This window comes from Oncorhynchus tshawytscha, linkage group LG20 (genome assembly GCF_018296145.1).
Source record: "Oncorhynchus tshawytscha isolate Ot180627B linkage group LG20, Otsh_v2.0, whole genome shotgun sequence".
NCBI lineage: Eukaryota > Metazoa > Chordata > Actinopteri > Salmoniformes > Salmonidae > Oncorhynchus > Oncorhynchus tshawytscha.
This window is the reverse complement of record NC_056448.1, coordinates 49,359,358-49,387,267: the sequence shown is the minus strand read 5'-3', so window position 1 is coordinate 49,387,267 and position 27,910 is coordinate 49,359,358. Positions and strand designations below refer to the sequence as shown.

At 42.7% G+C, this 27,910-nt stretch overlaps 2 protein-coding genes and 1 long non-coding RNA gene across 3 annotated transcripts in view; 1 reads left to right on the top strand and 2 right to left on the bottom strand.

Annotated features, from left to right (window-relative positions):
• LOC112236775 (thymic stromal cotransporter homolog) overlaps positions 1-848 on the top strand; it is a 69,508-nt gene extending 68,660 nt beyond the window's left edge. The window contains exon 6 of the mRNA XM_042302785.1: positions 213-848. Within this exon, the coding sequence (XP_042158719.1) occupies positions 213-270 (58 nt within the window). The 3' untranslated portion in view covers positions 271-848. The remainder of the gene's footprint in view (positions 1-212) is intronic.
• A 10,764-nt stretch (positions 849-11,612) lies between these two features.
• On the bottom strand, positions 11,613-14,484 carry LOC121840223. The gene is made up of 3 exons (XR_006079495.1): positions 11,997-14,484; positions 11,783-11,950; positions 11,613-11,709 (listed from the first exon to the last, which is right to left on the bottom strand). It is a non-coding gene; the product is annotated as an uncharacterized LOC121840223 (long non-coding RNA).
• Positions 14,485-15,908: 1,424 nt separating this feature from the next.
• The window catches only part of LOC112236779 (sorting nexin-30), a 39,076-nt gene continuing 27,074 nt past the window's right edge, over positions 15,909-27,910 (bottom strand). Inside the window, exons 6-9 of the mRNA XM_042302784.1 lie at positions 25,282-25,481; positions 22,483-22,575; positions 20,937-21,089; positions 15,909-16,601 (exon numbers count right to left, since the gene is read on the bottom strand). Coding sequence (XP_042158718.1) covers positions 16,524-16,601; positions 20,937-21,089; positions 22,483-22,575; positions 25,282-25,481 — 524 coding nt within the window. The 3' untranslated portion in view covers positions 15,909-16,523. The remainder of the gene's footprint in view (positions 16,602-20,936; positions 21,090-22,482; positions 22,576-25,281; positions 25,482-27,910) is intronic.

Genomic DNA, 27,910 nt, shown 5'->3' with positions numbered 1-27,910 from the left:
CACACATTTTACATACGGGTGGTCCTGGGAAATCCACCCACTATGCTGGCATTACAAGCGCCATGCTCTATTGGCTCCAGAGGACATCATACCCCTAAGTACAGTGTAAGTACAGGTTGTTGTTACACTGAATGGTGACACAGTAATAAGGGCCCTGTAAATGTAAAGTGCAACCACTTTTCCTTTGTAACGTGTGTTTTCTTCTCCTCCAGCGTGGTGGGCTGCAGAGCTGGCCGGGCTGATGGTTATGAAAGGATCCTGGGGGACTGAGGGTGGTGATGTCATCGTGTCACCACGTCAGGCTATGAGACAATACTGGGGGGGTACTGTGAATGTTGGGGAAACTGCACTTTAACGAGCCTTTGTTTGAATCCCAGCCTGAGACTGAGCCAATGGACATGAACTGACGGGGTATTAATGAGAAGAGTGTTGACATTCTCCAGAGGTTGACTGGTCCACTGCCTACTACCCATGGCCTTAATATAGAATAATTATAGACTGGTCCACTGCCTACTACCCATGGCCTTAATATAGAATAATTATAGACTGGTCCACTGCCTACTACCCATGGCCTTAATATAGAATAATTATAGACTGGTCCACTGCCTACTACCCATGGCCTTAATATAGAATAATCATAGACTGGTCCACTGCCTACTACCCATGGCCTTAATATAGAATAATCATGGACTGGTCCACTGCATACTACCCATGGCCTTAATATAGAATAATCATAGACTGGTCCACTGCCTACTACCCATGGCCTTAATATAGAATAATTATAGACTGGTCCACTGCCTACTACCCATGGCCTTAATATAGAATAATTATAGACTGGTCCACTGCCTACTACCATGGCCTTAATATAGAATAATGGCCTTAATATAGAATAATCATAGACTGGTCCACTGCCTACTACCCATGGCCTTAATATAGAATAATCATAGACTGGTCCACTGCCTACTACCCATGGCCTTAATATAGAATAATCATAGACTGGTCCACTGCCTACTACCCATGGCCTTAATATAGAATAATCATAGACTGGTCCACTACCTACTACCCATGGCCTTAATATAGAATAATCATAGACTGGTCCACTCCTACTACCCATGGCCTTAAAATAGAATAATCATAGACTGGTCCACTGCCTACCCATGGCCTTAATATAGAATAATCATAGACTGGTCCACTACCTACTACCCATGGCCTTAATATAGAATAATCATAGACTGGTCCACTACCTACTACCCATGGCCTTAATATAGAATAATCATAGACTGGTCCACTGCCTACTACCCATGACTGGTCCACTGCCTACTACCCCATGGCCTTAATATAGAATAATCATAGACTGGTCCACTACCTACTACCCATGGCCTTAATATAAAATAATCATAGACTGGTCCACCGCCTACTACCCATGGCTTTAATATAGAATAATCATAGACTGGTCCACTACCTACTACCCATGACCTTAATATAGAATAATCATAGACTGGTCCACTACCTACTACCCATGGCCTTAAAATAGAATAATCATAGACTGGTCCACTGCCTACCCATGGCCTTAATATAGAATAATCATAGACTGGTCCACTGCCTACCCATGGCCTTAATATAGAATAATCATAGACTGGTCCACTACCTACTACCCATGACCTTAATATAGAATAATCATAGACTGGTCCACTGCCTACTACCCATGGCCTTAATATAGAATAATCATAGACTGGTCCACTGCCTACTACCCATGGCTTTAATATAGAATAATCATAGACTGATCCACTGCCTATTACCCATGACCTTAATATAGAATAACCATCGACTGATCCACTGTCTACTACCCATGGCCTTAATATAGAATAATCATAGACTGGTCCACTGCATACTACCCATGGCCTTAATATAGAATAATCATGGACTGGTCCACTGCATACTACCCATGGCCTTAATATAGAATAATCATAGACTGATCCACTCTCTACTACCCATGGCCTTAATATAGAATAATCATAGACTGGTCCACCGCCTATTACCCATGGCCTTAATATAGAATAATCATAGACTGATCCAATCATCACATAATGTATGCCATTTAGCGTTCAGTTATGTATGAGTGGCGGTGCCAGCCCCAGGCTATACCGACCGAGACACACACTTCTTCTGTGCACTGTCAAGACAAGCTGATTGTACAATAGTTTCTAAAGACAAGCTGTCACACCCTGATCTATTTCACCTGTCTTGTGCTTGTCTCCACCCCCCTCCAGGTGTCGCCCATTTTCCCCATTATCCCCTGTGTTTTTATACCTGTTCTCTCTGTTTGTCTGTTGCCAGTTCATCTCGTCTTGTCAAGCCTGCCAGTGTTCTTCCCATACTCCTGTTTTCTCTCTAGTCCCTGTTTTATAGTTTTCCCGATTTTGACCGTTCTGCCTGCCCTGCCCGCTGTTCTGTACCTTGTAACGCTGCCCTGGATTCCTCACCTCTGCCTGCCCTGACCGCTGTTCTGTACCTTGTAACACTGCCCTGGATTACTGACCTCTGCCTGCCCTGCCCGCTGTTCTGTACCTTGTAACACTGCCCTGGATTACTGACCTCTGCCTGCCCTTGACCAATCGTTTGTTTTTGTAATAAACTTTTGTTACTTAGAATTGTCTGCATCTGGGTCTTATCCTGAGGTCTGATCATATGAACTGGCCACTATCAGACCTCATGTCTCAAGGATTAAAAATCCTTCATTAACCAGTTTCCTCCCCTGAATCTACACTGATTGGAGTGGATTTAACAAGTGACATCAATAAGGGATTATAGCTTTCACCTGTATTAAGATGGTCAGTCTATGTCATGGAAAGAGCAGTTGTTTTAATGTTTTGTATACTCAGTGTATGTCGCAAGTAAAAGTCTTGGGTGGCGAGTTGATACTATTCCAAGTCTGGAAAGTTAAAACCCCCCTCAGATTCAGGGACATGTAAAACGTTCTTATTTATTCTATGGGTTTTATATGAAGTCTGTTATGGCTGGGTTTACTTTTGTAAAGAATGTCTTCAGTGGGGTAATTGGTACTCCCATTAAATCAATATGAAACCTTTTGGAGCCATGCCATTCTAAAAAGGTTTGTTCTACCTGTAAGATTTATGGGGAGGTAATTAAATTTACCTAGATCTGCTTTCATTTTTTTGAGTAATGAGATAAAGTTATCTTTATTTATATTTGTTGTTTGTTGTCACTTATTAAGCATTCTATAAGTATTTTATATTTTTTGTAGTAAACTTAAAGGTTTGCTGTAGATTTTTCCTATTGACATTAATTCCACGTTCATTTTAAATCCTGAGATTTAATACAGATGTTGTTTTTAACAAGGGGGTCACTGAGTTTTCAGTATTAGAGTCAGGTATATCAGGAGATCGTCAGCAGATAAGTTTAGTTTATATTCATGTTTACCAATACTGGTACCTGTTACATTTGGATCCTGTCTAATTCTTACTGTTCAATTGCCAGTCCAAACAGGAGGGGGGAGAAGGGACGTCCCTGCCTTGTGCCCCTTTCTAAAGAAATTTCATCAGATAATGGCTTAGTTTTGTATATTTTAGCTTTATGATTTTTGTATAATATTCGTATGAAATGTATTATTTCAGCTGGAGAGATGAATGCTTCCAAAGTTTTTAATATAAGAGTCCACACAAGACAGTCAAAAGCCTTTTCAGCATCAACAGTCATGTTTTTTTTTGCATATTGTATAATACTAAAACATGTTATTGTATTTGTTTGTAAGCCTTTTTTAATAAACCCTTAATATGTATCAAGTACTTTTGCCATTCTATTGTTTATAAGTTTCATTATTATTTTATTGTTGCCAATTTATAAAAATGAATCTTTAATCTACAGAGGAATCTGGTTTTAATATGACTGAAATAACCGTTTGATACATGGATATTGGAAGTACTGAATTAAGTGTTGTCCATTTAAAAAAAACATTTTTTATAAATAATTATATGGGAAAAGACCTGGTTCTTTTCTCTGAGCGAATGTTTTAACAGTCTATTATTTATTTTTGGGTGATATTCATCTTTTGTGATATTTGTTTTAAACTATCTGCTGATAATTGCTTCAGGGTTGTTGAGTCTAAGAAGGCTGTAGGATCAGTTATCAGATCATTTAATTCTGATTTATATTGACTTTCATAGAAGCTTTTATATTTTTTTACAATATTAATAGCGTTGTTTCTAATTAAAGCATTTGCATCCTTATCTTTTAAAAATCATAACTGGTTTGGTGTGTATTCATTTTGTGAGGGCTGTGAGATGTTTACCGGATTTATTTGCCATCAAATATTTGAGTTTAACCTGTACAGTGGTTCTTCCTGTAAAAGTTGTGTCATACTGCAGCACACCTTGCAGGCTGCCGCAGAAATCTATGTCATGTTATTTCATTGTCAGCCATTGTTACCATTAATGCTAGTTTGACCACAAGAGGGCATCTTTGAGAAGCATTTGATAGCCTTCAATATTGGCTGTACTAGAGAATTTAAAACCATTTTTGTAAGAACATAGTATATGGGATTGATTTTAAGAAATGTATTTAATTTTAATTAGATTAATATTATGGTATTTCTATCCAAGAAAAAAAAAACAGGGTTTCCATTAGGATGGAACGGAAAATATGGTGCTGTACAACGTGACGGTCGGGAGTAGGCTGCAGTACTAAGAGCATAACATTTCCACACCCTAATTGTAGTCTAACCAATACCGAAATGGAGATTCAGTGAAAATAAAAATCTCACTGATTTATCAAGACCAGGCCCCATGTTTGTCTCAGAGCAGAGTGAAACAGTGCTAAAATAGTTGACCACAGCAGTTATTGCTTCCAATCCTATTGCTTCTCACTTCAATATGCTTTTTAAATAAATAAGACCTACACCACTTTTAACAACACATTACTCAACACTAGTGAGACTCATGTCACCTACGGTAGGCCTACAGTATATCAACAAATATTTTTTTCAATGATGTGACTCAGCCAATAATTATATTTAGAGGATTGGAGGACTACAGTATATTAATATCTAAGGGGCATTTTCCATTAGGATCTCTAAGAATATCTAAGGGGCTTTTATATAATTCTAAATTACATACTGTAATAAACATGGTAAGTGTCTAATTCCTTACATAAGGGAGAGCAGGACATGTCCAGACTTTCTCAGTGACCTCAAGTACTCATTAACTCTGTCTTGAATGCTTTTTAAAGGTTGCATGGACAGAAACTTCTGAGAGAGAGTATTAATGATGAACACCCGGAGGTTCACTGGTAAGACACATCTGCCTCAGGATCAATCCCAGTTGGTATTCTGTGTCCACTCGTGGTATCTGTCTTCGGTTAGACATCCTTGCAATAGCAGAACAGAATAACGGTCCGGACGGCCCTTGCTGTGCCTGGTGAGCAGTTGATCAAGTTCTGTTGTCAGAAGAGGAATGGAAATTTCAGGGTGAACTGACGACCTGACGAACCCACCAGGTATGTTAACTGTCTGTCAGAGGTAGAGTTCCAGAGCTCAGAGGTGTGCCTGGCATGGATTGGGATCGCGTGCCTCGCCCTCTTCAACGCGTCATTCTCCGCCTGACTCTCTTGCCAATAGCGCCTGGCTCTGGACCAATGCATCAGTTGTTGCCCATATCTCTGACCTCAGATAATGTTTCTCTTTCTGCTGGTCTGCCTTCAATGACTCGATCTCGGTCTTCAAAGTTTGAATCTTATCCATGTGCACCTTCATCAGATGAGCAGAACGATTGATTACAGTGGCCTATGAGAGAAACTGCAGATCAATAAAGAATTAAAAGTGACTCCAATACACAAATGCTGCGTACACATTAAAAATAACTTCACCACTTTTAACAAAACTTGTGAGACTCATGTCGGCTATGGAAGGCCTACAGTATATCTAAAAAATAAATAAAAAATTAAATACACTGACGTGACTCTCCGCCAATAATTACATTTAGAGGATTCTAAATTAATATCTAAGAGGCATTTAATCATTTAGTATATTTGAGTTGAACCACAATATTTGTTGTATTATTTGTTCTGTCTTTTCTGGTGGATTAAACTGCAACCAAATGTCTGTGGTTTGTTAAAAAATGTTGATATTCTTTTCTGGTGGATTAAACTGAAATTGAAACCAACCTTCTATGGGTTGTTTATAAAAATAACGATATTTTGGAGATTATTTCATTTTCAAATAACCTTCCTGAACACATTCTTACTAATTTGTAAATAAAGCCATTTTGTTATTTTGAATGATTTTTTTTTTTTTTTAGAGGGAGAGAAACCAAAAGCCTACCCTTGTCTCATGGGTCTCCCGGTCGCAGCCGGCATGGGTATCAAACCAATATCTGAAGCAATACAGTTTGCACTGCAATGCAGTGCACTGCGATGCAGCCACTCGGGCGCTGTACAACATGACCGGTCGGGAGTAGGCTACAGTAAGAGCAAGATAATCCTAACATTTCCACACCCTAATTTTAGTCTAAGTTTCTCTTAGAATAAAAACCTTGGTGTAACAACAGTTTTAGTAAGTAAGTGCACAATTATCAGTTTCTATTTGGTTTATGTCATCCATTCATTATCAGTTAGAGACACAGTAGCGCCTTGGGACCCAAAAGCATAATCAGCGCTCTAACTCCCCCTTGCGCTGGTCTGGAGCAATAAATTAGTGACGCAGGGTACCGTACTAAACCACAAATTATCTCTAATATATTTTGGGTCCTGAAGATGTGCTCTGTTCGTTCTCCATATTCTCACTAAGTGTATTTTCTGATGGTGTAATTAAGCATGATACAGGAGAATGATCCAATATCACGATATTTAAGCAATAAGGCCAAAGGAGATGTGGTGTATATGGCTAATATACCACGGATAAGGGCTGTTCTTAAGCATGACACAACGCGGAGTGCCTGACACAGCCCGTGACCGTGGTATATTGGCCATATATCACAAACCCCCAGAGGTGCCTTATTGCTATTATAAACTGGTTATCAACGTAATTATAGCAGTAAAAATACTTTTGTCATACTCATGGTATACGGTCTGATATACCATGGCTGTAAGCCAATCAGCATTCAGGGCTCGAACCACCCAGTCTATAATATGGATTTTAGAACCCAGTATATTGTTTGGAAGTAAAAATGTAGTCAATTCTTGACTTTACTTACTTTGAGGAAACAAGTTGGGAATAATAATCTCCAGGTGTCCTGTAAAATATTTGTAGAGATGAATATTTTCAGCCTCTTTGGAATTTCCTTGACTTTCCCTTATTTATTGCTATATCTGTCTAACTTGCTGAATGCTCGATTTAGGTCACCTGCTAAATACTTCCTGTCTGGGTTTGATCTAAAATTAATTATATCTAAAAACATCAAGTTTGCCCCTTGGGGGGATATACAATGAAATCAATGTGTATTTTTCCCCATGTAAGGTACAATTCAAAATTAGCAAATGTCCTTCTTGGTCTGTATGCTAGGTAGGATACAAGGGAAAAGGGTGCATTCTTATGTATCAGGATACCTATACCTCTGCTGTTACTACAGTAGGTGGCAGCATTGGCTCTCTCCAACCAAGCTCCTCTTTAAATATTACATTTCTCCTTTTTTGAAGTGTAGCTCTTGCAGGAAAACCCCATCAGCTGAAAATATCTTTAAACATTCAAGAACCTTGTTCCCCCCCCATCATCATGAAGCCTGTGCACATGCCATGTAATACATTAGATTTACGTTGGCCTTCACATGTCTAGAATCAAAGTTAACTGTTCCATCTGTCATTGAGAAACCAGAGGAGGGTGGACATTCCATGGATATGGAAGAGTATGAATACATAGTTATTGTATACCTTACATGCATTACATATATAAAACCTATGAACATGTAGGCTGAGCAAACATTTAAAGAGAACACAAAAAACATTAAGCAAGTACTTCTGAGGCGCTGTGCCTTTTTTTAGGGCTTCAAGATCCTACTCCTCTCCTAATGTCTGTGGATTATATGTCACTGTACATAGGAGAAAGACTGCGACTTAAATACTGTGGTCAGTTTGTAGTAGCTTGTGAGTTAAATTCAAGTATAGTGGCTGGTGGGGCTCTAGTTGTGGAGAGTAAGTCCACTGAAAGACCGAAGTGAGATGAGTGGAGGCATCACACATGCCCTCCCAGGTTCCCCGTCCTGATCCCTCGGATAGAGCCCATCTCTACTCTCATCAATAACCACCATTGGATCTTAACTATAAACAAACAAACAAACAATGAATAATAACTTCACATCCTCTCCTAATTTGTCCAGAACTCTTTTCATTTTTACAAAAAGTCACAAAAAATAAATGAAATTACATTGTAGTATACACCGAGTGTACAAAACATTAGGAACACATTCCTAATATTGAATTGCATCCCCCTTATGCCCTCAGAAAAGCCTCAATTTCGTCGGAGCAAGGACTCTATAAGGTGTCCACAGGGATGTTGGCCCATGTTGACTCCAATGCTTCCCACAGTTGTGTCAAGTTGGCTGGTAGTGGATCTCTATTCCAAATAGCTTGTTCCACCTCATCTCACAGATGAGATTATCCTGCAAAAAAATAATAATTTCCAGATGGATACACTGCTGTCATGAAGGGTAGTGATGTTCAGATATCTTGTGGCACTCAAACTTTGCTCTACTTTTATCAAGGGGCCCAATGTGTGCCATGAAAACACACCCCACACCATCAAAACCTGGTTCAGGTTATCAGTCAACCTACCAGGGTAGCTTGAAACAGCCCCTGTCTATGGGGTATCGTCGGACGTGGCCACAGTGTCTCCTGACCCCTCCTATCTCAACCTCTAGTATTTATGCTGCAATAGTTTGTATCGGGGGAAATTAAAAAATATATATAATGTAACATTTATTTAACTAGGCAAGTCAGTTGAGAACAAATTATTATTTACAACGACGGCCTACCTAGGGTCAGTCTGTTATATCTGGAGTATTTCTCCCGTCTTATCCAGTGTCCTGCGTTAATTTAAATATGCTCCCTCTAATTCTCTCTCTTTTCATCTCCTCCCGGGGGGCCCGAGACCTAGGACCATGCCTCAGGACTACCTGGCCTGATGACTCCTTGCTGTCTCCAGTCCACCGGGTCATGCTGCTGCTCCAGTTTCAACTGTTCTGCCTGCAGCTATGGAACCCTGATCTGTTCACCGGACGTGCTACCTGTCCCAGACCTGCTGTTTTCAACTCGCTGGAGACAGCAGGAGAAGTAGAGATACTCTGAATGATCGGCTATAGAACCCTGACCTGTTCACCGGACATGCTACCTTGTCCTGACCTGCTGTTTCCGACTCTCTCTCTCCACCGCACCTGCTGTCTCTAACGCTGAATGCTCAGCTATGAAAAGCCAACTGACATTTACTCCTGAGGTGTTGCACCCTCTACAACCACTGTGATTATTATTATTTGAGCCTGCTGGTCATCTATGAACATTTGAACATCTTGGCCATGTACCTTTATAAATTCCATCCGGCACAGCCAGAAGAGGACTGGCCAGCCCTCGGAGCCTAGTTCCTCTCTAGGTTTATAATCTCCACCCGGCACAGCCAGAAGAGGACTGGCCAGCCCTCAGAGCCTAGTTCCTCTCTAGGGTTCTTCCTAGGTTTATGCCTTTCCAGAGTTTTTAGCCCCCGTGCTTCTACATCTGCTACTATATTGTGATCACTACATCCTGTGGTTTTCCTAGATATGGCTACTATATTTTGATCACTACATCCTGTGGTTTTCCTAGATATAGCTACTATATTGTGATCACTACATCCTGTGGTTTTCCTAGATATAGCTACTATATTGTGATCACTACATCCTGTGGTTTTCCTAGATATAGCTACTATATTGTGATCACTACATCCTGTGGTTTTCCTAGATATGGATACTATATTGTGATCACTACATCTGATGGATTTGGATACTGCTTTCAAGCTAAATATCAGCAGCGTTAGTAAAGATGTGATCAATGTCATTCCTTTCAATCTATCAATCCAATTTATTTATAAAGCCCTTTTTACATCAGCCGGTGTCCAGCCTAAAACCCCAAACAGCAAGCAATGCATTGATGTAGCAAACCACAGGATGTAGTGATCACAATATAGTAGCGATATCTAGGAAAACCACAGGATGTAGTGATCACAATATAATAGCCATATCTAGGAAAACTAGAGGATGTAGTGATCACAATATAGTAGCTATATCTAGGAAAACCACTGGATGTAGTGATCACAATATAGTAGCTATATCTAGGAAAACCACAGGATGTAGTGATCACAATATAGTAGCTATATCTAGGAAAACCACAGGATGTAGTGATCACAATATAGTAGCAATATCTAGGAAAACCACAGGATGTAGTGATCACAATATAGTAGCTATATCTAGGAAAACCACAGGATGTAGTGATCAAAATATAGTAGCTATATCTAGGAAAACCACAGGATGTAGTGATCACAATATAGTAGCAATATCTAGGAAAACCACAGTTCCAAAGGTTGGGCCTAATATAGTGTAAAAGAGGTCATTCAATAAGTGTTGTAGTGATTCCTTAGTTGATGATTTAACTAATATTGGTTGGTCTGTGGTGAGTAATGAGGAGCAAACAGATGCTGCATTAGACACATTTCTGAAATAGCTTATTCCAGTTACTAATAAGCATGCAACCATTATGAAAAACGGAGTGCCTTAAATGAAATTCTGGGGGGAAAAAATCCATAGGTTGAATCAGATGGCTCATTCATCACAAAATCCACTGATATTGCCAACTTACTTTAATGATTTTTTTTTCTATTTGCAAGATTAGCAAACTTAGGCATCACATGCCAGCAACAGCACTGACAATACACATCCAAGTATAAATGATCAAATGATGAAAGTCAAGCATTGTAATTTCGAGTTCTGTTAAGTGAGTGTAGAAGAGGAACAAATTATGGTTGTCTATCAACAATGACAAGCCACTGGGGTCTGACAACTTGGATGGAACATTACTGAGGATAATAGCAGACGATATTGCCACTCCTATTTGCCATATCTTCAATTTAAGCCTACTAGAGAGCGTGTGTCCTCAGGCCTGGAGGGAAGCTAAAGTCATTCCACTACCTAAGAATAGTAAAGCCCCCTTTACTGGCTCAAAAAGCCGACCAATCAGCCTGTTACCAACCCTTAGTAAAATTCTGGAAAAATGTGTTTTTGACAAGATACAATCTTACTGATCATTGACCTGTTCAGTAAGATGACCGGTTTACCTGTTCAGTAAGGTGACCTGTTCAAGAAGATGACCTGTTAAGTTAGATGACATGTTCTGTAAGTTGACTTGTTCAGTAAGATGACCTGTTGACCTGTTCAGTAAGATGACCCATTGACCTGTTCAGTATGATGACCTGTTGACCAAGATGACCTGTGTTGACCTGTTCAGTAAGATGACCTGTTGACCTGTTCAGTATGATGACCTGTTGACCAAAATGACCTGTGTTGACCTGTTCAGTAAGATGACCTGTGGACCTGTTCAGTAAGATGACCCTGTTGACCTGTTGACCTGTTCAGTAAGATGACCTGTTGACCTGTTCAGTAAGATGACCTGTTGACCTGTTCAGTAAGATGACCTGTTGACCTGTTCAGTAAGATGACCTGTTGACCTGTTCAGTAAGATGACCTGTTGTAAGATGACCTGTTCAGTAAGATGACCTGTTGACCTGTTCAGTAAGATGACCTGTGGACCTGTGGACCTGTTGACCTGTTCAGTAAGATGACCTGTGTTGACCTGTTCAGTAAGATGACCTGTGTTGACCTGTTCAGTAAGATGACCTGTGTTGACCTGTTCAGTAAGATGACCTGTGTTGACCTGTTCAGTAAGATGACCTGTGTTGACCTGTTCAGTAAGATGACCTGTTGACCTGTTCAGTAAGAGATGACCTGTTCAGTAAGATGACCTGTGTGGACCTGTTCAGTAAGATGACCTGTGGACCTGTTCAGTAAGATGACCTGTGGACCTGTTCAGTAAGATGACCTGTTGACCTGTTCAGTAAGATAACCTGTTCAGTAAGTGGACCTGTTCAGTAAGATGACCTGTTGTCCTGTTCAGTAAGATGACCTGTTGACCTGTTCAGTAAGATGACCTGTTGACCTGTTCAGTATGATGACCTGTTGACCAAGATGACCTGTGTTGACCTGTTCAGTAAGATGACCTGTGTTGACCTGTTCAGTAAGATGACCTGTTGACATGTGAAATATTAATTTTATTACAAGTGTATGTTATAATCACATCCAGACAACTTCCACGGTGTCCATAAAAGGACAAATCGTGTCCATATCAGAAGAAAATGGCTGATAATGACAGGGCTTTTCTTGCCTGAGATGGAAAAATATGTTTTCTTAAGAGGTTCAATATGTCCTTAATGTCGTGAGGTGCTCAGAAATAAGTATTTATTTTGGTTTTAAAAAATCGTACCGGTTTTGTGTAATGTCCCAGCTGCAGATAGCTGAGTAGTGAACAGAGATATCATCAAAATCCACGTCAACAACCACACTGTGTTACATAACAGTGGATAGGGGAGGGAGGAAGAGGGAGGAGGCAGTCCAACACGATTTGGCACTACATGCCTGCGTCCCAAATTGCATCCTATTTCCTATATATATTGCACTACCAGAATCCTGGTCAACAGTAGCACACTAGATAGGAGGGGTATTTGAGACGCTAACATGGATTCATCCCAGTTAACCTTCGACCTCATCCCCAGGCTATTGGGCACAGGAGGAAGAGTCTGGTATGGTGTGGTGTAATCTTGGTACCCCAGAATCAAATCCTGTGTGAGCAGCCTGTTTGCTTACGTTTGGTTCCTAGTGAATAGGTGTGGGAGTCAGACCACCAACCAGTATGTTAGCCAGTATGTTAGCCAGTATGTTAGCCAGTATGTTAGCCAGTATGTTAGCCAGTATGTTAGACAGTATGTTAGACAGTATGTTAGACAGTATGTTAGACAGTATGTTAGACAGTATGTTAGACAGTATGTTAGACAGTATGTTAGACAGTATGTTAGACAGTATGTTAGACAGTATGTTAGACAGTATGTTAGACAGTATGTTAGACAGTATGTTAGACAGTATGTTAGACAGTATGTTAGACAGTATGTTAGCCAGTATGTGAGCCAGTATGTGAGCCAGTATGTGAGGTAGGTTTCCTCTTTGGCCAGAGGATTGCTGCTCTACTCTCCTGGACAGCTGATTCTGTTAGTGCATCAACAACAACATGATAAAAAACATGATGAAGATGCTGCTGGACTCTTCAAGGGCTTTGGGCATCAAAGACCATCAAAACACCTGCATTGTTTACAAAAAAAGATATTTGGCAACCAACCGTTCTCAACAGACTACAACCTTCTAACAGAAGAGAAACACTGCATATTTCCAATCAAAAACGCATCTTTTGACCAATCGGTAAAATAATGTTAATTGTGTAGAAAAACAATCTGTAAAATAGCATCGAATCAGCTAAACTGGCAGGATCCCTTTCCCGTTGAACTCTTCATCTCTCTTCTCAAATCAACAGGACATAAAACAATCTAGATGTAACATAAATATCAATTTTGAGATGTGACATAGTATTTTCATATTCACTCAAAAATTCCTGTTCTTTTTCAAAGCTTTCTCACACAAAAACAAAGCGTTTCTCTGTGAAATGTGTACAGGGCACTGAGCGTATACCAAGCTATTTATTTTCAAGCCTTTTACATTTTAATTCAGCTCGTGTCAAATTTGGCTGTTTTTTTTTTGTGTCACACGCGGAAACAACTTTGAAGACAACGACAACAAAATGTAAAATCCTCAAAAGTTGTTAGGAGAAACGTGCACTGCAACGTCAACAGAGCTAGGTGGTTATCATCAGATGTTAGGTTACAAAAAAAATCCTACTTTCTGATATAATGTTAAGGATATGTTAAAGAAAACCCCACTGAATGAGTCAGAACATAAATAATCGTATTTGTCTCGTAAAATGTGTTATAAAACATAAGAAAGTGAAACTTCATCACCAAAGGGTGTTTTGGACACCCTAATATTAGTTTGGTCTCTACATTCGCTAATCCTTTGGCTGGTCGGTGGGACAGAACGCTTCTATAGGACAGCCTGTCTACGGTATCAGGGTCGTGTTCATTAGTGCACAACGTAGCAGAACGTTAAACACACGGAAAGCGTTCAGCAACAAAAATTTGTTTCTTTTTTGGACAAGTTCAGGTAGTCTGTTTTCTTCTGTTTGGTTTCTAGTGAATACAACCCAGGCTATTTTGGTGTGCAACAAGGTACAGAACAGGGCTTCCAGGCAGACAGAGTAGAGAGAGAATAGAGAGAGAGTAGTCAGAGTAGAGAGAGAGTAGAGAGAGAGTGAGAGACAGATTAGAGAGACAGAGTAGAGAGAGAGAGTAGAGAGTAGAGGGAGAGTGAGAGAGAGCGAGAGAGAGTGAGAGAGAGAATAGAGACAGAGTAGAGAGAGAGAGAGAGAGAGGAGAGTGAGAGAGAGAATAGAGACAGAGAGAGAGAGAGAGAGAGAGAGAGAGAGTGAGAGAGAGAGAGAGAGAGAGAGTGAGAGAGAGAGAGAGAGAGAGAGAGAGAGAGAGAGAGAGAGAGAGAGAGTGTGAGAGAGAGAGAGAGAGTGTGAGAGAGAGAGAGAGACAGAGAGGTAGAGAGAGAGAGAGAGAGAGAGACAGAGAGGAGAGAGAGAGGTAGAGAGTAGAGAGAGAGAGAGAGAGAGAGAGAGGAGAGAGAGAGAGAGAGAGAGAGGTAGATAGAGAGAGAGAGAGAGAGAGAGAGAGAGTGAGAGTAGAGAGAGAGAGAGAGATGAGAGAGAGAGAGAGAGAGAGAGAGAGAGACAGAGACAGAGACAGAGAGAGGAGAGAGAGAGAGAGACAGAGAGAGAGAGACAGAGAGGTAGAGAGAGAGAGACAGAGAGAGAGAGACAGAGAGGTAGAGAGAGAGAGACAGAGAGGTAGAGAGAGAGAGAGAGAGACAGAGGTAGAGAGAGACAGAGAGAGACAGAGACGTAGAGAGAGAGAGAGAGAGAGAGAGAGAGAGAACCATCCACTCTGCTCCATGGCTCTTCCCAGCAGGCCATTGTCTCACGTCAGATAGCGTCACTCCTACGGGGGGCTCATCCCTCAACCGATCTGTCACGTAGGACGTGGAACACATCTCTAATAATCTACATGTTGCTCTTCTGCCTAATTCTAGTTCCTAATTCTGAAAATAACTCTCTCTCTGTAGCTATGACACACTGGATACTACGGAAACCATGCTCAATCACTTGAGTAAACTCCATTTAGCAGCCGAGTGCAGGGCTTGTTTGAATGGCCATACGGTAGATAGTTTGCCAGCTTGTAAGGCACCAAAGTTCTGGGACTGTTCTCAGAAATCAGCAGGTTTCTGACTCCGACAGCTGGCAGTGTGCCTTGCTACATTCAGCTGTGCTGTAGAACTCGGCTCCCTAAATCACAGCAGAACAAGATATCATGAAAACTCATTTGTGCATTAGCTAGAATTTACTAGGATTATTCAGCATTGAGTGTGTGTGAACTCGCATTGTTAGCATCCCTGCCTTTCATTATGGATTGATTTGAGACTGGTACAGCCAGCAAGCAGACACTAGCTACTGTAGCTGACGCGTTAGCTAGCTAATTTTAGTGTACATTGCGAATTTCATAAATACTGATTCTTCCAACCACATAACACCTTCGTTAGATGTAGAATTAGGTAGTGAAGATTTATTAGCTTCAGGGTGATATTTTCTGGTTAGATTAACTCGAGGACTCCAGGGTGATATTTCTGGTCAGATTAACTCGAGGACTCCAGGGTGATATTTCTGGTCAGATTAAATCTGACTCCAGGGTGATATTTCTGGTCAGATTAAATCTGACTCCAGGGTGATATTTCTGGTCAGATTAAATCTGACTCCAGGGTGATATTTCTGGTCAGATTAACTCGAGGACTCCAGAGTGATATTTCTGGTCAGATTAAATCTGACTCCAGAGTGATATTTCTGGTCAGATTAAATCTGACTCCAGAGTGATATTTCTGGTCCGATTAAATCTGACTCTTTCAGATGATGTAGAGGCTTTTAAGCAGACAATGTCACCTTTGTAACATTCCCGAATGCTAGCACAGCATATTGCGGCCAAACTTCATTTTAGCTATCCCATGAGTGTTTGCAAGTTATCAGACAGATCAGTGCAGGCGGCCGTTGCGCTACCTGACGTGAGATAATGCCCAGCAGGCAGGATGGGACGTCCCGACTGACTGGGTTTCACAAATAGAAACACCAAAACTAAAAAGGACTTCAGTCTGTAGACCCAAAAGCCCATTTCCTTGGTAATCTCCCGTCGAGAGTATCTGTGTCTGTGTGTGACACTGGTAACTCGGGTAGAGAAGTGTTTGAGATGTTATGTCCACTTTCCAATGTGCTCCAAAGGGGAGCTGGCGGTGTCAGTCTTCCTCTGTTTCTGTCTCCTGTGGCTGCTTGTCCTGTAATACTGGAATGACAGACTCCCACGCTGCAAGGCACTGAAACACACAGAGAGATGGTCGTGTTAACACACTGAAACACACAGAGAGATGGTCGTGTTAACACACTGAAACACACAGAGAGATGGTCGTGTTAACACACTGAAACACACAGAGAGATGGTCGTGTTAACACACTGAAACACACAGAGAGATGGTCGTGTTAACACACTGAAACACACAGAGAGATGCATCAAAAGAAACATGAGATGAGATGGTTTCTAAAGTCATGAAACACACAGAGAGTTCCTGTTAACACACTGAAACACACAGAGAGATTCCTGTTAACACACTGAAACACACAGAGAGATGGTCGTGTTAACACACTGAAACACACAGAGAGATGGTCGTGTTAACACACTGAAACACACAGAGAGATGGTCGTGTTAACACACTGAAACACACAGAGAGATGGTCGTGTTAACACACTGAAACACACAGACAGTAGGCACCAGAATGACACTGAATGCATCAAAAGACATGAGATGAAAAGGTTTCTAAAGTCATTCTCAGTTCCTCTACAGCCCATTCCCACTTCCTGTTGGCCAAGGCCCTGTTAGTTTCAATGTCACAAGTCACCAAAGGGCTTTAATACATTTAGTTAGTTACTGTTTGTTTTTCCTTTGTTTATTCAACCAGGATCAGCTGCACTGAAACACTAGTAGGGACGGAGAACGTTCAGCCTGCTGCACTGAAACACTAGTAGGGACGGAGAACGTTCAAATCAAATCAAATACAACAGGTGGAGACTGTCGTGTCTTTGGCATCATTAAAACTGAAGACCTATTTATCAAATAACTACTTAAACTACTTATTAATCAGAAGACTAATTGATCAAATATTAAAATATCTGAAAAGTTATATTCGGAAAATTATAACTTAAATTAGAATTAGTTTCTCCTGACTTCCTCGTTAATTACAGTTACGTGATTAACCTTTTTGGGATAGGGGGCAGCATTTTCACTTTTGGATGAATAGCGTGCCCAGAGTGAACTGCCTCCTACTCTGTCCCAGATGCTAATATATGCATATTATTATTACTATTGGATAGAAAACAGTCTGAAGTTTCTAAAACTGTTTGAATGATGTCTGTGAGTATAACAGAATTCATATGGCAGGCAAAAACCTGAGAAGAAATCCAAACAGAAAGTGGGACATTGAGGTTTGTAGTTTTTCAAAGCTTGGCCTACCGAATACACATTGAGATATGGATAAAGTTGCACTTCCTACGGCTTCCACTAGATGTCAACCGTCTTTAGAAACTGAATGAAGATTCTACTATGAAGCAGGGGCTCATGAGACCTCTTTGAGACAGTGGTCTGGCAGAGTACCTTGGTCTCATGATGCGCGCTCCCGACAGAGTTCCAGAACTTTTCTGAAGGAATTCTCCGGTTGGAACATTATTGATGTTTTATGTTAAAAACATCCTAAAGATTGATTCCATACATCGTTTGACATCGTTTTCCGAATGTAACGGAACTTTTCGAGCTTTGTCTGGATGAAGTGCCTGTGCCTCATGAAGATGGATTACTGGGCTGAACACGCTAACAACAAGTGGCTACTTGAACATAAATGACGGACTTTATGGAACAAAATCAGTCATATATTGTCAAACTGGGATTCCTGGGAATGCCTTCTGATGAAGATCATCAAAGGTAAGTGAATATTTATGGTGTTGTTTCTAACTCTGTTGACTCCAAAATGGCGGATATTCCTCTGGGTGTTTTGGGTTCTGAGCGCCGTTCTCAGATTATGCTTTTTCCATAAAGTTTTTTAAATTTTTTAAATCTGACACAGTGGTTGCATTAAGGAGAAGTCTATCTTTAATTCTGTGAATAACACTAGTATCTTTTATCAATGTTTATTATGAGTATTTCTGCAAAATCACCGGATGTTTTGGAATCAAAACATTACTGCACATAAGGCGCCAATGTAAACTGAGATTTTTGGATATAAATATGCACATTATCGAAACAAAACAGACATGTATTGTGTAACATGATGTCCTATGAGTGTCATCTGATGAAGATCATCAAAGGTTAGTGATTAATTTTATCTATATCTCTGCTTTATGTGACTCCTATCTTTGGCTGGAAAAATGGCTGTGTTTTTTCGACTTGGCAGTGAACTAACAATCATATGTGGTGCTTTCGCTGTAAAGCATTTTTAAAATCAGACACGATGGGTAGGTTAACAAGATGTTTATCTTTCATTTGCTGTATTGGACTTGTTAATGTGTGAAAGTTACATATTTCCCAAAAAATATTTTTGAATTTCGCGCGCTGCCTTTTAAGCGGAATGTTGTCGCTGAATGTTGTCGCTAGAAAGGTTAAGTCTTCATCTCTTCAGTAGGTCATATGATTGAGTGTAGTCTGGCCCAGGGGTGTGAAGGTGAACCAAAAGGCACTGGAGCAACGAACCGCCCTTGCTGTCTCTGCTGCTCTTTCCACTTGGATTCTCTGCCTCTAACCCTATTACGGGGGCTGAGTCACTGGCTTACTGGTGCTCTTCCATGCCGTCTCCCCCCGTCACTTGAGTGAGTTGAGTCACTGACGTGATCTTTCTGTCCGGGTTGGCGCCCCCCCTTGGGTTGTGCCGTGGGGGAGATCTTTGTGGGCTATACTCGGCCTTGTCTCAGGATGGTAAGTTGGTGGTTGAAGATATCCCTCTAGCGATGTGGGGGCTGTGCTTTGGCAAAGTGTTGCGTTTCATTCTCAAATGGGTCATCTACCACAAACACGGTGGCCAAGGAGCTACTACATCTTATCATCTATTGTTTGTTTTATTTATCTGTTATTTTACCAGGTAATTTGACTGAGAACACATTCTCATTTACAGAAACAACCTGGGGAATAGTTACATGGGAGAGGAGGGAGATGAATGAGCCAATTGTAAACTGGGGATTATTAGGTGACCGTGATGGTTTGATGGCCAGTTTGGGAATTTAGCCAGGATACCGGGGTTAACACCCCTAGTCTTACGATACGTGCCATGGGATCTTTAATGACCACAGAGTCAGGACACCGGGGCTAACACCCCAACTCTTACGATAAGTGTCATGGGATCTTTAATGACCTCAGAGAGTCAGGGCACCCGTTTAACATCCCATCTGAAAGACGGCATCCTACACAGGGCAGTGTGCCCAATCACTGCCCTGGGGCATTGGGATATTTTTTAGACCAGAGGAAAGAGTGCCTCCTACTGGCCCTCCTACACCACTTCCAGCAGCATCTGGTCTCCCATCCAGGGACTGACCAGGACCAACCCTGCTTAGCTTCAGAAGCAAGCCAGCAGCATCTGGTCTCCCATCCAGGGACTGACCAGGACCAACCCTGCTTAGCTTCAGAAGCAAGCCAGCAGCATCTGGTCTCCCATCCAGGGACTGACCAGGACCAACCCTGCTTAGCTTCAGAAGCAAGCCAGCAGCATCTGGTCTCCCATCCAGGGACTGACCAGGACCAACCCTGCTTAGCTTCAGAAGCAAGCCAGCAGCATCTGGTCTCCCATCCAGGGACTGACCAGGACCAGCCCTGCTTAGCTTCAGAAGCAAGCCAGCAGCATCTGGTCTCCCATCCAGGGACTGACCAGGACCAACCCTGCTTAGCTTCAGAAGCAAGCCAGCAGCATCTGGTCTCCCATCCAGGGACTGACCAGGACCAACCCTGCTTAGCTTCAGAAGCCAGCAGGTATATGTTGTATAGTTTAGGTAGTTAGTTCCTTGTGTTTTGTCTTTTAGAACAGAGCAAACGGTACATTGGTACATTACATCCAATTTCTATATTTACTATAATATTCAATGATTTCTATACAACGTCAATATATTTTGTATTTAACGTGAGGGATTAATTTGCGCACACTATTGATTACAGTAGAACAAGCTATTCAATACCGGTTTAGGAGTGTCCACTTGGTAAATGTTGATGTTTCTCAGGTACTAATTTATCTAAATACAGTATAAGTCATCACAAGTGCGAAACGTGTTTGTGATACTGTATGTTGAAGACCAAGACATAGAACTTATTTCAACATATTGATTATGAATTTGGACATGAAAAAAACAGTGCTTTGACACCCAAACAGGAAGCAGCAACAGTATCGTTTTCAAATTATGTTTTAGGAAAATTAGTTATACTTAAAAAAAATTGTTTTTAAATAATAGACAGGTAAAAACGAAGTAACGAGCCTAAAAACCTAATATGATGAATTGATTTTGATGATATTACTGAAAATACATTGGATCAATAAGAAACGTTTTCCCTTTGCACCCTGTACTACCACCTGTATTAAATGGACATATGATAACATGAGCCAGTAGTCTGTAGTCTCCTGCTGGTACCTTCTCATAGTACTGGATGTTGTGGTCTGCCATGCCAGTGAGTAACTGTCTGAAGTCTTGGGTCTTGTTGTTCTGCCACTGGTCCCAGTCTGACTTCAGGTCAGCGTTAAAACACTCCACTCTGTCCTGGCACTTCTCCACGTCTGTAGGCACCTGTTGTAGAGAGGGGACAGAACTAAGCACCTGCTGTAGAGAGGGGACAGAACTAAGCACCTGCAGTAGAGAGGACAGGGGACAGAACTAAGCACCTGCTGTAGAGAGGGGACATAACTAAGCACCTGCAGTAGAGAGGACAGGGGACATAACTAAGCACCTACAGTAGAGAGGGGACAGAACTAAGCACCTGCTGTAGAGAGGGGACAGAACTAAGCACCAGCAGTAGAGAGGGGACAGGAAACAGAACTAAGTACCTGCTGTAGAGAGGACAGGGAACAGAACTAATAGAAATAAGCATGGGAGTATGGGTAAACTGCTAGGGACACATAAGCGCTCGAAGCAAGGCACTATGGGTAAACTGCTAGGGATACATACCGCAGCGCTCGAAGCAAGGCGCTATGGGTAAACTGCTAGGGACACATACCGCAGCGCTCGAAGCAAGGCACTATGGGTAACCTGCTAGGGACACATACCGTAGCGCTCGAAGCAAGGCTTTATGGGCATGTGGCTCTGTTTGGAGTCTGCTTCAATGGGCATAGCACTACGCTAAAAAGGGCTAAAGGAATGGTTGGGGAAAAGCCTAGATCTTTAGCATTAGCATTGACTTTGTGCAAGCCTAGCTCATTAGCATTAGCATTGACTTAGTACAAGCCTAAATCATTAGCATTAGCATTGACTTAGTGCAAGCCTAGATCATTAGCATTAGCCTCTGATTTAGTGCAAGCCTAGATCATTAGCATTAGCATTGACTGAGTGCAAGCCTAGATCATTTGCATTAGCATTGACTTGAGTGCAAGCCTAGATCATTAGCATTAGCATTGACTGAGTGCAAGCCTAGATCAGTAGCATTAACATTGACTGAGTGCAAGCCTAGATCAGTAGCATTAACATTGACTGAGTGCAAGCCTAGATCGTTAGCATTAGCATTGACTTAGTGCAAGCCTAGATCATTAGCATTAGCATTGACTGAGTGCAAGCCTAGATCGTTAGCATTAGCATTGACTGAGTGCAAGCCTAGATCATTAGCATTAGCATTGACTGAGTGCAAGCCTAGATCATTAGCATTAGCATTGACTTAGTACAGAATTAGCACTGGATCATTACCACTGTACACTACACTTGTTGCTTGCCTGCTCAGGAATGTCACATTCTTCATAGCTACTGTAGGTATGAGGAAAACTGATTCATCCAACCAGACACAGAAAAACGTGTACTTATTAGTTTTATGAACTGGTATAAAACAAAGCTGTCTAAGTTCAAGCTTGTCTGTGTTCGAGTAACTGGTTTAGAGACATTGCTGTAGGCTCCTATGGATCTCAAAATGGCACCCTATTCCCCTATATAGTGCACTACTTTTGGTGAAGGCCCATTGAGTGTTGACTAGACTAACCTTGGCTGTTGGTCTCTCTTCTTTCCGGAGCGCAGCAGCTTCCAGTTTGGCCTCATATTCTGCCTGGACGTTGTCCCTCTTCTTCAGAACAGCCTGGCAGAGCAGAAAGATACCAGATGTTACATCTATCCCACTCTCACATTCATACTGTTCATCATTACAATCCACACTTCTTATTCAAATCATAGTTTAATATCTGTTTTTAAAGGTGGAGGGAAAACGAATTCTCCAACTCAACTCCTCTTGTAGAAACAAGACTGGGTTAGTTAGTAGAGAGATGTGACTGAAACAAGACTGGGTTAGAAACCAGACTGGGTTAGTTAGTAGAGAGATGTGACTGAAACAAGACTGGGTTAGAAACCAGACTGGGTTAGTTACTAGAGAGATGTGACTGAAACCAGACTGGGTTAGTTAAGTTACTAGAAAGAGGTGACAAACAAGACTGGGTTAGAAACCAGACTGGTTTAGTTAGTTACTAGAGAGATGTGACTGAAACCAGACTGGGTTAGTTAGTTACAAGAGAGATGTGACTGAAACTAGACTGGGTTAGTTAAGTTACTAGAGAGATGTGACTGAAACCAGACTGGGTTAGTTAGTTACTAGAGAGAGGTGACTGAAACAAGACTGGGTTACAGCCTTATTCTAAAATTGATTAAATTGTTTTTTTTCCCCTCAATCTACACACAATATCCCATAAAGAAAAATCAAAAACAGGTTCAGACATTTTTGCAAATGTACTATAAATAAACTGAAATATCACATTTACATAAGTATTCAGACCCTTTACTCAGTACTTTGTTGAAGCACCTTTAGCAGTGATTACAGCCTCCAGTCTTCTTGGGTATGATGCTACAAGCTTGGCACACCTGTATTTGGGGAGTTTCTCCCATTCTTCTCTGCAGATCCTCTCAAGCTCTGTCAGGTTGGATGGGGAGGGTCGCTGTACAGCTATTTTCAGGTCTCTCCAGAGATGTTCGATCGGGTTCAAGTCCGGGCTCTGGCTGCATTGTCTTGTCTGTGTGCTTAGGGTCGTTGTCCTGTTGGAAGGGCAACCGTCGCCCCAGTCTGAGGTCCTGAGCGCTCTGGAGCAGGTTTTCATCAAGGATCTCTGTACTTTGCTCCTTCATCTTTCCCTCGATCCTGACTAGTCTCCCAGTCCCTGCCGCTGAAAACCATCCCCACAGCATGATGCTACGACCACCATACTTCACCGTAGGGATGGTGCCAGATTTCCTCCAGGCGTGATGCTTGACATTCAAGCCAAAGAGTTCAATCTTGGTTTCATCAGACCAGAGAATCTTGTTTCTCATGGTCTGAGAGTCCTTTAGGTGCCTTTTGGCAAACTCCAAGCGTGCTGTCATGTGCCTTTTACTGAGGAGTGGCTTCCGTCTGGCCACTCAACCATAAAGGCCTGATTAATGGAGTGCTGTAGAGATGGTTGTGCTTCTGGAAGGTTCTCCCATCTCCACAGAGGAACTGACCAAGGCCCTTCTTCCCTGATTAATTCATTCTTCCCTGACTCTAGGAAGAGTCTTGGTGGTTCCAAACTTCTTCCATTTTAAGAATGAGGTCACTGTGTTCTTGGGGACCTTCAAAGCTGCAGAAATGTTTTGGGACCCTTCCCCAGATCGGTGCCTCGACACAATCCTGTCTCGGAGCTCTACGGACAATTCCTTCTACCTCATGGCTTGGTTTTTGCTCTGACATTGTACTGTCAAATGTGGGACCTTATATAGACAGGTGTGTGCCTTTCCAAATTATGGCCGATCAATTGAATTTACCACAGGTGGACTCCAATCAAGATGTAGAAACATTTCAAGGTTGATCAGTGGAAACAGGATGCACCTGAGCTCAATTTGGAGTCTCATTGCAAAGGGTCTGAATATTTACGTTAAAGGTATTATTTATATGCCTCCCTTTGTCTCCCCAATCTCTTGATATCCGATTGTGATCCAATTACAATCTTGTCTCATCTCTGTAACTCCCCAACGGGATCGGGAGAGGTGAAGGTCGAGTCACACGTCCTCTGAAACATGACCCGCCAAAACGCGCTTCTTAACACCCAAGACTGGTTTACTTAGTAGAGAGATGTGACAAACAAGACTGGTTTAGTTAGTAGAGAGATGTGACAAACAAGACTGGTTTAGTTAGTAGAGAGATGTGACAAACAAGACTGGTTTAGTTAGTAGAGAGATGTGACAAACAAGACTGGTTTAGTTAGTAGAGAGATGTGACAAACAAGACTGGTTTAGTTAGTAGAGAGATGTGACAAGGAACATGTTGGAGGTCAGAGGTCAGGGTCAAATGGGAGACATGGGGTTGGAACTAAGGAACGTGTTGGAGGTCAGAGGTCAGGGTCAAATGGGAAACATGGGGTTGGAACTAAGGAACGTGTTGGAGGTCAGAGGTCAGGGTCAAATGGGAAACATGGGGTTGGACAAGGCTGTGAATGTGTCAGGGGATATGTTTCTTTAAAAAGTCTTAATACAAACTGATTGCCTGCCACCCCCCCCACACACACACACCCACACCCCCCCCAACCACACACATCCACCCCCGCACACACACACACCCCACACACACACACACACACCACCCACTGAGTTAACACAAATCTAGCACTGTGGTAACACACCCACTGAGTTAGAGAAATCTAGCACTGTGGTACTCCTAGCACTGTGGTACTCCTAGCACTGTGGTACTCCTAGCACTGTGGTACTCCTAGCACTGTGGTACTCCTAGCACTGTGGTACTCCTAGCACTGTGGTACTCCCAGCACTGTGGTACTCCCAGACTTACCTTCATGGACTCGATATAGAGGACGTATTCTCGGAGCACGGGCAGGAAGTCTCCGCTCATATCCTGGGTGAGTTCGTCCAGGGCGCTGGAGCAGTTAGCCATGCAGCTGGCCACGCCCTCCAGAGGCCCCTGTAGCTCCGCCTCTGCCGCCGCCCAGGTGGTGTAGACTGGACCGTACTCCTTCAGCTCTGCTAGGTACTCTACACACACACACACACACACACACACACACACACGGAGGGGAAGAGTAAGGGACGCAGAGTCAAAACCCAGCTGGTGTAGAATGGACCATAATCCTTCGGCTCCAAAATGTACTTTAGAGAGAGAGAGACAGAGAGGGGAAGAGCAGACCGAGATATCACAGAGAGACAGTCTGACAGAGTCCCAGCACAGAGAGACAGTCTGACAGAGTCCCAGTACAGAGAGACAGTCTGACAGAGTCCCAGTACAGAGAGACAGTCTGACAGAGTCCCAGCACAGAGAGACAGTCTGACAGAGTCCCAGTACAGAGAGACAGTCTGACAGAGTCCCAGCACAGAGAGATAGTCTGACAGAGTCCCAGCACAGTGAGACAGTCTGACAGAGTCCCAGCACAGAGAGACAGTCTGACAGAGTCCCAGTACAGAGAGACAGTCTGACAGAGTCCCAGCACAGAGAGACAGTCTGACAGAGTCCCAGCACAGAGAGACAGTCTGACAGAGTCCCAGCACAGAGAGACAGTCTGACAGAGTCCCAGCACAGAGAGACAGTCTGACAGAGTCCCAGCACAGAGAGACAGTCTGACAGAGTCCCAGCACAGAGAGACAGAGAGGGGAAGAGCAGACCGAGATCACACAGTGAGACAGTCTGACTGAGTCCCAGCACAGAGAGACAGTCTGACAGAGTCCCAGCACAGAGAGACAGTCTGACAGAGTCCCAGCACAGAGAGACAGTCTGACAGAGTCCCAGCACAGAGAGACAGTCTGACAGAGTCCCAGCACAGAGAGACAGTCTGACAGAGTCCCAGCACAGAGAGACAGTCTGACAGAGTCCCAGCACAGTGAGACAGTCTGACAGAGTCCCAGCACAGAGAGACAGTCTGACAGAGTCCCAGCACAGAGAGACAGTCTGACAGAGTCCCAGCACAGAGAGACAGTCTGACAGAGTCCCAGCACAGAGAGACAGTCTGACAGAGTCCCAGCACAGAGAGACAGTCTGACAGAGTCCCAGCACAGAGAGACAGTCTGACAGAGTCCCAGCACAGAGAGACAGTCTGACAGAGTCCCAGCACAGAGAGACAGTCTGACAGAGTCCCAGCACAGAGAGACAGTCTGACAGAGTCCCAGCACAGAGAGACAGTCTGACAGAGTCCCAGCACAGAGAGACAGTCTGACAGAGTCCCAGCACAGAGAGACAGTCTGACAGAGTCCCAGTACAGAGAGACAGTCTGACAGAGTCCCAGCACAGAGAGACAGAGAGGGAAGAGCAGACCGAGATCACACAGTGAGACAGTCTGACAGAGTCCCAGCACAGAGAGACAGTCTGACAGAGTCCCAGCACAGAGAGACAGTCTGACAGAGTCCCAGCACAAAGAGACAGTCTGACAGAGTCCCAGCACGGAGAGACAGAGAGGGGAAGAGCAGACCGAGATCACACAGTGAGACAGTCTGACAGAGTCCCAGCACAGAGAGACAGTCTGACAGAGTCCCAGCACAGAGAGACAGTCTGACAGAGTCCCAGCACAGAGAGACAGTCTGACGGAGTCCCAGCACAGAGAGACAGTCTGACAGAGTCCCAGCACAGAGAGATAGTCTGACAGAGTCCAGCACAGAGAGACAGTCTGACAGAGTCCCAGCACAGAGAGACAGTCTGACAGAGTCCCAGCACAGAGAGACAGTCTGACAGAGTCCCAGCACAGAGAGACAGTCTGACAGAGTCCCAGCACAGAGAGATAGTCTGACAGAGTCCCAGCACAGAGAGATAGTCTGACAGAGTCCCAGCACAGAGAGACAGTCTGACAGAGTCCCAGCACAGAGAGACAGTCTGACAGAGTCCCAGCACAGAGAGATAGTCTGACAGAGTCCCAGCACAGTGAGACAGTCTGACAGAGTCCCAGCACAGAGAGACAGTCTGACAGAGTCCCAGTACAGAGAGACAGTCTGACAGAGAGTCCCAGCACAGAGAGACAGTCTGACAGAGTCCCAGCACAGAGAGACAGTCTGACAGAGTCCCAGCACAGAGAGACAGTCTGACAGAGTCCCAGCCAATCAAAATCAAATCAAATTTATTTGTCACATACACATGGTTAGCAGATGTTAATGCGAGTGCAGCGAAATGCTTGTGCTTCTAGTTCCGACAATGCAGTAATAACCAACAAGTAATCTAACTAACAATTCCAAAACTACTGTCTTATGCACAGTGTAAGGGGATAAGAATATGTACATAGAGATATATGAATGAGTGATGGTACAGAGCAGCATAGGCAAGATACAGTAGATGGTATTGAGTACAGTATATACATATGAGATGAGTATGTAAACAAAGTGGCATAGTTAAAGTGGCTAGTGATACATGTAATTACATAAGGATGCTGTAGATGATATAGAGTACAGTATATACGTATACATATGAGATGAATAATGTAGGGTAT